The sequence below is a fragment of the Acinonyx jubatus genome, chromosome A2 (assembly GCF_027475565.1).
Source record: "Acinonyx jubatus isolate Ajub_Pintada_27869175 chromosome A2, VMU_Ajub_asm_v1.0, whole genome shotgun sequence".
In the NCBI taxonomy this organism is placed as follows: Eukaryota; Metazoa; Chordata; class Mammalia; order Carnivora; family Felidae; genus Acinonyx; species Acinonyx jubatus.
The window spans coordinates 143,755,936-143,766,267 of record NC_069383.1 but is presented as its reverse complement, the minus strand read 5'-3'; the positions used below and the strand labels follow the sequence as shown (position 1 = coordinate 143,766,267).

Here is a 10,332-nt window from a genome sequence, read left to right as displayed (position 1 = left end):
ATACCCGCGCCATCCCCTCCGCCTCCAGCCTACTCCCATTTTCACCATCTCAGTAAACATCACTTTGATTCTGCAGTTGTCCAATCTATCAGTAAATCCTGCAGTCTCTAAAATATATCTTGAATGAATCCACTTCTCCATCCCTACGATTACCTAGTCCAAACTACTATCCTCTCATCTGGACTGCAACAGCTTCTTAACCCAACGCCCTGCTTCCATGTTGTCCTCCTGCAATGTGTTCTTAATGCACTTGCCCAAATGTCAACTTCTAAATTATGAAGTAATCAATACCATGTATGCAGCATTCCACTTAATACCACCTGTGAGTTATCTTGGACAAAAATTAAACCCACGCTTTACTCTCATGGTTTCCCCTTGTTCATGGAACAGAATCTAAACAAACTCACCATAGCCTAGAAGGCCATTCTTAACCCAGTTTCTGCTACCTCTTAAGTTCACCTCATCTCTTTCCTTCTGTTGGCATTTCGGTTACCCTTGCTTTCTTTCAGCTTCTCACACGTGCCAAGCCCTTCCCTTCATTGGACCATTGCTCTTGTTCCCTTTGCCTTGGGTGCTCTTCCTCAGCTGGCTCATTCTCATCCTGTCTCAACTCAAATGTCACCTCAGAGAAGACTCCCCCAGTTACCTTGTCATCTTATTTCCTTCGAAGCAGAATTAAATCTGTACTTAGCTTGCTTGAGATCTGATGAAGTCAGGACTATAGGATAATCCTAAAGAAGAGTACTGCAGAGCATTGCTGGGCAGGGGCAGGGCAGCAGGGATCACCAATCACATGCACAGAGAAGCCTGTCACTTCCTGAGACTCTGCCCTGGTCTCCTCCCCACTACAGCCTTAGGTGGAGATTTGACAGAATGACCCTGCCGTTCACCAGCCATACAATCTGGACATCATAAAACTTTGCTGACCCTTTGCATGTTATCTGTATAATGCAATGTCATCTACCTAACCCAGTGCATCAGAATTAACAATATGTAAAAGATAAAATGTCTCACAGGCTTGAGTGGTCAATAAACTGTCTTTATTATTCTTCTCCTTAAAATTGTGTTATAAGTGTCCCTTTCCTTATGTTTGAAGACCAGTGTCTCATGCCACTACATCCTCATTTCCTGACAAACAGGGTTAAATAAATGCTTCTAAATAAATATAAAAATGCTTTTACCTGAAACTTTGTTTCAAAGACTGCTGGGGGCACCTGGGTGGCTCAGTCGGTTAAGCGGCCGACTTCAGCTCAGGTCATGCATGATCTTGTGGTCTGTGAGTTCTAGCCCCACGTCAGGCTCTGTGCTGACAGTTCAGAGCCTGGAGCCTGCTTCAGATTCTGTGTCTCCCTCTCTCTGACCCTCCCCTGTTCATGCTCTGTCCCTCCCTGTCTCAAAAATAAATAAACATTAAAAAAAAAAATTCAAAGACTGCTGAACACAAAGCAGAATTATCTGTATTATTCGTTTTTCCAACAAATATTGCAGTGCCTATCACACTTAATCACTATTCAAAGCACTGGGGTAAAAAAGACAAAAATCCCTAACCTCATAGAGCTTCCATTCTAGTGAAAGAATATGAGAGTTACTAGCATTCATGGGGGTGAAAGCCAACAGGCAGTATCTTAAGCAATGGTTTAGAATTCAAGTTTGTGAAGACAGCACAGAAGCCTATGATATTAAACCCACCTAGCCAACCTTCATTTTGTATGTAGCTCAGGTTTGTTGGTTATGGCTTTATAAATACCCTAATTATATTCGGTAGCAAATCCGATATTTTGTATTAAAGATTCACAGGACAAATATGTTTTGAGGTAAAATTGTATGCATACTATTGAAATAAATACAATGTGATTTATTTATAAATGAGAACAAATTAACAGTGAATAGTATTTCAGAAGTTAAAAAGGTGACACTAGTTGTACTGAATACACAACCTTTTATTTTTCTTCAGATTTGGAGTTTTTTAATTATACAAAGATGACAAGTCAAGTTTTGTAACCTAAAAATATTTACTTATTAAAACTATATTAATACTTTCATAAACTATACAAAAAAGAATGAGACAAACATGTGCATTTATAGAACTGCATGTCAGTCATGCCAGATCCCTGGGGAGGGAATTCCCAGCACGACCTCATCTGTCTGTGAGGACACAGAGCAATTCTCGTTTAGACATACACATTCATTTGCTTGTCCAGCACGGTCAGTCCTCTACCTCTTGATGGTTTCCTTCTGCTATGAATGTGCATGTCCAGTTGTCTGCTTCTTAGAGCAGACATTTACCTAAAAGAAAGCATTATAATAAGTTAATAGTTATTAATTTGGATCTGCACAAAAAAGTCCAACTATCTTTTTTTTTTTTTCCTGTTTTCAAAAGACACTTTGATAAAAAATTCAACAAATTTTTCAAGGGTTGAGATATTTTTCCATACAAGATGTCTGAATAATTACAAAATGTTGGGCAACTTCTGTTTTCCTAAAGAAAACTTCCCTAGGAAGGTATTTTCAAAACGAAATCTCTGCACAGTAATTTCAGATTTCACGTTACCTTCCTCATCCACCAGCCATTGGAGGAGGACTAGGGCCACGCAGATGATTAATTCGACCCATTCTTCTGGGAGGGTTTCCTGGTGGCCTAAAAGAAAAATTTCTACTGTTTAGTAGACATCAAGTGGTTCCTTTCAAACACTCAAACAGACCCTCTTCTCTATTTAAAATAGGAATTACCAACTAGGTCAGGAGTTGAGAAAATTCAAACCCCTACAGGGACCAGACACTTAATGCACATGAGGAAGTGGGTCAAGCAAGGACTGTGATGGCCTGAACAGTGTCTCCTGTAAATAAATGCCCAACTGAAACTCTGCTCCATGGAAGTGCTGCTTGATCTTCTCTGGTTTTTCTTAGCAGTGGAAATCCAGATTCTACAGTGAAAATCTCTAGAGTTAATGGTGGTCATCAGTTTCAGCCTCTAATTTAGACTTTGCCCAGAGGATATTTGATATACATTTTAGCTTTATCAAATTGACTCTGGTTATGAAATCAGAAGCAACTTGATTTAATTTACGGTAATGCATTAATCTTGTGAAATAGAATTTAAACCTTTTATTTCCATGAGCCAAACTATATCTATCTATCCATAATATCTAATTTAATTAAAATTACAGACTGGTAAAAATATCTATTATCAACTTAGAAAGCTCTACCCTCTTCCATCATCATATCTGGAATCAGAGGAGTTTCCGTAGCCTCTTCTCTTTTTCACATCTTGCTGAAGCAGAGTCTTGAAACTGAAACAAGGGGCAGAAAACAACAGAAATACCGCTTTCAACATAAAATGTATTTCCATGGTTTCAATTATATCTGTGAGAAGATAACTAAAACCAACTTAGTTCCAACCCCACATTTTTCAAAGCCAGCTGGACAGCACCATCTAGCACAAGCACATGTCTGCATTTGTGCCATGTTCTGGGCAAAAGCTACCATTCCTGTCCTTCATATGTGCTAATAACTCTCCCTGATGGAGTCTAGGAGTGACTCTGAAACGAGAGCCATGCCCAACTTCCTCCCTCCACTCTACGTCAGCTGTCAAGTCCCAGAGTCTGTTTTCACAGCATTGCACATTCATTTCCCCTGCACTTCCCCAGCCAACAGCCTACTTGATGGTACCTTGCTGAGGGAGGAGCCCAAGGTAGTATGCTAGAGACACAGGGCTTCTGGGAATCCATTTGGATGGAATTTTATTGGTAGAGGGAGACGAATTTAAGTTAAAACAATGTTTTTTTTTTTTTAAGTTGGTTTATTTATTTGCTTCCTTATTGATTGATTGATTGATTCATTCATTCATTCATTTAGAGAGACCATGAGCAGGGGAAGGGCAGAGAGGAAGGCGAGAGAATCTCAAGCAACCTCTGTGCTGTTAGCATAGAGCCCAGTGCAGGGCTAGAAATCACAAACCATGAGGTCATGACCTGAGCCGAAACCAAGAGACAGCCACTTAAGGGGCAGAGCCACCCAGGAGCCCCTAAACCAATACTTTAAATAAACAACAGAGAGTAGGCGAAGCTTCTAAGAGACTTTAGTGAAGTTTTGCAGTAGGCAAATTAAGGACCCTCTGTCCCACTGTATTTTTCTATGGAACCATCTCTTCCATTTTTTCTTTTACCCCTTTAAACTTATGCTACATGCAGCCATCAGATTATTTTTCTACACCACAGCTACAATCCAATTAAGTGTAAAGATCGCAGTCTGCTATTCAAACTTCTTTGCCGTCTTTCCTGTGTTTTTTCCACCTTCCACAATCACATCCAACCCAATACCCATTGCAATATGAATTAGAGTCAATAAAGGAAGGGGTGATCTCTCATATCTCTGCATCTCTGCAGTTCTCTGCTATGTGACATTCAAACGTATATTCAAACTTAGCATGAGTAAGACTTGTTGGTAATTGATGAATAATTTTTACAAAACAGCATGGGAAAGACCAGAAAAATGCATTTAACTAAGAATTGCTTGGACTTATAGTAAAGTTTTTGTCTCCTGTATTGATTTTAACAATTGAAAAAACAACTTTACTCCTTGGGATATTTTTTTATCAAGATCTAATTCCCCTTGTTTGTTTATTGTACAATATGGAATAAAAGCTGCACATATCCATTACAGCTGGAATAGTAGAGAGAAAGTGAGGCACTGTCATTTGGCATTAGAATACGGAGGCCTGGCTCCAGAGCTGCAGACTGAAATCGTTACCACTAAGGCTAAGACACAGTCAAGCTTTACTAACTCCACTATCAGATTCATACTCGTAAGATGTTTGGGGGCAGCTTCATCACCAAAGAAGTCTTCATTTCCCTTAGAAGAGCTAATGATAATAATAAAAAACTTACAATTAAAAACTGCTTCAGGAAAGCTCAGCTTCTGTAAGACACTCCACATAATGTATCCAATGTATTTCCGTTAACTGAAATATCAGGGCTATTAAGAACATTATTAATTATTACACTTACAACAAAACCACGAACTCAGCTATTCCCCAAAAGAAATCTGTTATCAAAGATAATCTCCATGGGGACTGACTCCGGCTGTCCAACACTTGTCCTACAGACAAGAAAAAAGAAACTTCAGTTAGTGCTACAAATCCCTGACACAAGATATATTACAATTAATCACTTAGGAAACATGAGACTCAGTTTTCGACTTGTTCACTGTTCAGATGGTCAGCACAAGGAAAGGTCTGTTCTATGTGCATCCTTCTAAGGAAGGGTTCAGGGAAGTAAAGCTCAATGATCTAGGGGTCATACTTTTAATACGTCAAATGCCTTCCTATGTTCTTAATTTTGGTGAGTGACACTTCAAGTATTTTTTCTCTTTTTCAATTGCGGTAAAATAGGCTTTAAAATTTTCCATTTTAACCATTTTTAAGTGTACAGCTCTATGGCATTAAGTACATTCACACTGTTGTACAACGTTCACCATCATCCATCTCCAGAACTTTTTTACCTTCCCCAACTGAAACTCTGTACCCATTCAACACTAACTCCCCTTTTCTCCCTTCTCCTAGTCCCTGGCAACCACCATTCTACTTTGTCTCTATGAATTTGACTGCTCTAGGAACCTCATTATCAGGAATCATACGGTATCCTGACTTTGGTGGTAGGCTTTGGTCTTCATGTTTCATCCATGTTGTAAATGTGTCAAAATCTTCTTCTTTTTTAAGGCTGATTCATATCGCATCATATGTATGTACCACATTTCGCTCATGTGTGCGTACATCCTTGGGTTGCTTCCACCTACTGGCTGTTGTGACAATGCTAGCATGAATGAATACTGGTGCATGAATCTCTTTATTCAAGTATTTTGAAGAAACAAATGGAATGAGTGAATATAAAAAATGTTTACACTACTTCCATCTCCCTAAATGTGTTCAAAATATTTCTTTTCACCTGCAAAGTCTCTTTCCTGGATTAAAAAAAAAATTATACACACTCTTACAATTGTTTAGAATCAGTTATGTTAAAATTTTCAGACATCAAAGAATTTGTGTGCTCTAAGTATGAAAGAGAATTTGCCTTGTTCATTAAAATAACCACATTTTTCTGTAACGGGATGCTGTTGATTCTAATTATAGACTCCAGTTTTATCTTAAGCACAAACAAACCTATTTTTCAAACCACTTTAAATAATGGAAGCTACAACATGAAAAGTTAGTTCTCTAAGGTTTTTAGCCTTGCAAATCAAGAGGTCAGAATATTTTGGGAGAAGAACTACCTGCCAACCTCTCCTCTCCATTTGCTCAAGGGCTTCCCCATACTCACTTTCACCCCCTCAATCAGGGTCTACAATTCCTCTTTCTTTGACAGTCTTTCAGGGATTCACTTGGACCTGAGCTCTCAAGGGAGCTATTGAGAAAAAAGGGATACACTTCAAGACAGAGCGTGGCTGCCTCTTACTAGCTCTGCTTTGTTGGCTGGTGGGACATTTTCCTTCTCTGAGAAGAAGTATTCCCAGGCTAGTAATATAGGATTATTGAAAAAGAAGTCATTTGACAGTAAGAAAAATGTTTTGCTGACTATAAAGTGCTGATAAATTCAGTCCTTCTAAAAGAGATTTAACTAGAACACACCAATTCTCTTTGCGATTCTAAGGAACGCTTTGCAATGTTCTACCTCACGTTTGGTACTTTCTCTCCTAGTTTCTGAAGGCAGAAACCTCCCCTCCCAACATATGCAGAAGGAAATAACTTGCTTGGATGCAGCTGGCATTTCTCAACTATAAAAGTGAGATAAAAGAACTTAAAGGGAACTTTGTGTTATTTATGTGGATCCAATAGGACAATGCATACACAGAAAGATCCACTACAAAGAATTACTCAATAATGCATAAATAGAAGCTGCCAGCCTTACCCACAAAGGATATAACACAAAGTCTGCAAGTGCCCAAAATAAGATGAAACTTTAATGCTTTTGTTTAGTGTCCATAAACCTACTTGTTTCAAAGATTAAAAAAGAAAAAAAATTAAGTTTATTTATTTTAGAGGGGTGCCTGGGTGGCTCAGTCGGTTAAAAGTCCCGCATCCGACTTGGGCTCAGGTCATGGTCTCCCGATTTGTGAGTTCGAGCCCTGCATCGGGCACTGTCTGACAGCTGGGAGCCTGGAGCCTGCTTCAGATTCTGTGTCTCCCTCTCTCTCTGCTCCTCTCCTGCTCTCACTCTGTCTCTCTCTCTTTCAAAAGTAAATAAACACTAAAGCTTATTTATTTTGAGAGAGAGAGAGAGAGAGAGAGAGAGAGAGAGAGAGAGAGGATCCCAAGCAGGTGCTGCGCTTGGGGGGGGGGGAGGGGGGAGGGCTAGGGGGTGGGGGGGTTTTAACTCAGGAACTGTGAGATCATGCCCAGAGCCCAAATCAAGAGTGGGATGCTCAACAGACTGAGCCATCCAGGTGCCCCTCAAAGATTTTTAATTGGGAGAAGAGGAGGCAGAGATTTTGAAGAGCAAAGAAATGCAAAGTGCACCCAGCCAGACTTCTCCCCATCACACCTTAATCATCTCTGAAGACGGATGATTCAAATAGAACAAGGACCTCCCTAGCTCCAGTGATCCTACTGGTTAAGATTGCACTGAGGCATTGATTCCACCTGAGTCAAACAGGTGGGCGGGCACTTTGGGCAGCGGTCTGACCCAGTGATCTTGTGTCCTTCCTTTCCAGACACTTTCTTCGTGGAGTCTCTGAATTAAGCCTCTTTGATTCTCTACTCCAGGAACAGTTACCTTTGTTCCTACAGGGGGCGGGGCTTCTCCCTGTGCCCCTTGGAATTAGGGCAAAACAACTGCGTGTGTGACTAGCCACCTACTCCTGGCGGGTGGGGGGGGAGAGCCTATCCAAGTTTTAAGTTTATTTATTTATTTTGAAAAAGAGAGAGCAAGCAGGGGAGGTGCAGACAGAGAGAGAGAGAGAATCCTAAGCTGGCTCTGCGCTGTCAGCCTAGAGCTCGAGATGGGGCTCGATCTCTCAGTTCGTGAGCAGTGAGATGGAAATCAAGAATCGGACCTTAAACGACTGTGCCACCCAGGTGCCCCCTTATCCTATATATCTAGTTCTCTTTACAGGTTTTAGAGAAAGACCGGCTAGTAGATACCAGCAAGGACCCTGACGACAGTCGCCTCCCTTCGTCTGTGATGCTGAGCAACCTAGTGGACCTTGCTGCGCGTCAGTCCTCACCCTAAACGGGACAATAAACTACTACGTGAATAGGGCTGCCACAGAGGCTGAATGGGTTGATCGGGAAGAGCGCTATCACTGCGCCCCAAACACAGGCACTGCGCAGACGGTGTCGACCCTGTTGTCATGCCTCGTTAGACACGCGGGCGCCTGAGGGGAAAGCCCACGTTCGCGAGACCCACAGTCAGAAGCTGGGCGAGGGCGCCGGGCAGCCGGCACCGTCGTCACCACCGGGACCTCGGCCCCCGCCCGCGGGCTCAGGGACGCTAGGCTGACGCGGCGCAGGCCCGGGCGACTCCGGGAAAGCCGGGCCGGCGGGCGAGGATGGAAGAAACCCGGGTCGGCCCTCGCAGGCCAGCGGTCGCCCTCGCGGACCCTGCGACTCACCATTCGAGATGTAAACCATCTTTGCCCCTTGTTCCCCGCCTCCGTAGCGACTGAGGGGCTTGGCCCCTCTCGGCCCCGGTATCTCCCTCCGCGACCCGCCCTCGGACGTCACAGCCCACGGGTGCACACAACGGCGACGGAGGAAGGAGGTGGACGGAGCCCATTGGCTGCTGGAAGGGGGACGCGCATGACTGGCGGCTTTTTTTTTTTTTTTTTTTTTGCTTCGTCACGCCGGCAACTTCCGGTAGAGCGAGGGCTGCCGGTCAGGTAGGCGGAAATGATGTTTGGAATTTTAACCCGTAAACGCGCGCTTTCCTGTCTCCTTTTGGGTTTGAGCTCGAGGAGCTCGTTTGCCCCGCACGGTGAAGAAAAGCTATATTCTAGTTGCTTGATGGGCCCGTGGGTCCAGGTTCGGGAATGCGAAGCTGCTCTATGTGCGAAGGCTTGAAGAAACTGCTGGCAGGAGGAGGTTCCTCAGAATATTCCAGAAGTGTTGGTATTTGAAGATGTGGAGGGAAGTGCCTTCGGGCTGAGGCGGTGATCAAACCGTAGGGAGCTCTATTGTCGTGTTTTCGGAATGCACAGACAGGCATCCTCTAGATGTATTCATTCTTTTTAAAACCAGTGTTTCTGCTCTTGGTTCGCCAGAAGTGAATGGAATTGTTAGCCCTTTTAAGGCAACCGTGAAAAAAGAAATAGTGTAGCGCGAGACCTTTCTGTTCTTGTTTCTTATTGATGGCGACTGCATGCAAGCATTGTGAACGCGACAGATGTGTAAGAAGTTATTAGGTGGTCACTGATTAAATATGGACCATGTACTATGTGCCTTGATGGTGGTTTTACTCTGCGCCAGCCAGTGGGCGACTTTCTGTTCCTTGAACGTGGCAATCGCATTCCTGTCTCAAGGACTTTGGTACTTCGCTGGCTTTCTAGATGGAGTCCTGATGGCTGTGCCGACATCCCCCCCCCCCCCCCGCGAGCCCGCAGTGCTGAAGCCATGTGTCATCTGGAAAAAGGTTATCATCTCATTTAAAATGAAGCAGAAAATTACATTTTGGAGAAAATTGTATCTTGCATTTAGTAGTTTGGGTTAAGATTTTAAGTATGTTCTAATATTTAGAACAAATATTTAATGTTGAATTTTTTGGGAGCATCCCCCCCCCCCAAAGTGCATAACAGAACAAGACAACATCCTTTACTTCTTTTGTGATTTTTGCAGCACAATCATGGATTATTTTTGCAAAAAATACTGGAAAGGGTCATTAATTGTACCAAGGACTTTTTTAACCCGCTATTGTCATCTCACGCACTCTACTCTCCTCGCGCCTTACCTGAAATCCCAGCTTCCACCTTTGTCAGTCTTAAGCAGTTTTTCCACACTGCAGCAAGAATGATTTTAAAATGAAAATCCTCATTCCTAGTGATTTCCTATTGCTCTTAAAATGAAATCCAGTTCCTTTTCATGGTCCTCAGGCCCATCAGGACCTGTTCACTTGATTCTGTCTTTCAAACTGTTATCTTCTACAATCCCCACCGATGTTATCGCTACCAACATTGTACTTTTAGTTTCTTGAGCACCCCAAGTTCTCTTATGCCTCCAAGGCTCTGCACATGCTTTCCCTTCTACCTGGAGCGGTCTTCTGGTGCCTTGCACATCAGCTGCCTTTATCCCTTAGATCTCAGTTTGTATCACCACTTCTGAGTGCCTTTCCCTGGCCCCTCATCTCC

The 10,332-nt window shown here is 42.7% G+C and overlaps 2 protein-coding genes across 2 annotated transcripts in view; one reads left to right on the top strand and one right to left on the bottom strand.

The window, feature by feature from the left end:
• Positions 1-2,547: 2,547 nt before the first annotated feature.
• On the bottom strand, positions 2,548-8,737 carry SELENOK (selenoprotein K). The gene is made up of 4 exons (XM_015085295.3): positions 8,605-8,737; positions 5,007-5,097; positions 3,207-3,290; positions 2,548-2,638 (listed from the first exon to the last, which is right to left on the bottom strand). Exons 1-4 carry the CDS (start codon positions 8,621-8,623, stop codon positions 2,548-2,550), a joined length of 285 nt encoding a protein of 94 aa, XP_014940781.1. The 5' UTR covers positions 8,624-8,737.
• A 5-nt stretch (positions 8,738-8,742) lies between these two features.
• CACNA2D3 (calcium voltage-gated channel auxiliary subunit alpha2delta 3) overlaps positions 8,743-10,332 on the top strand; it is a 1,033,852-nt gene continuing 1,032,262 nt past the window's right edge. The window contains exon 1 of the mRNA XM_053220354.1: positions 8,743-8,871. Coding sequence (XP_053076329.1) covers positions 8,792-8,871 — 80 coding nt within the window. The 5' untranslated portion in view covers positions 8,743-8,791. The remainder of the gene's footprint in view (positions 8,872-10,332) is intronic.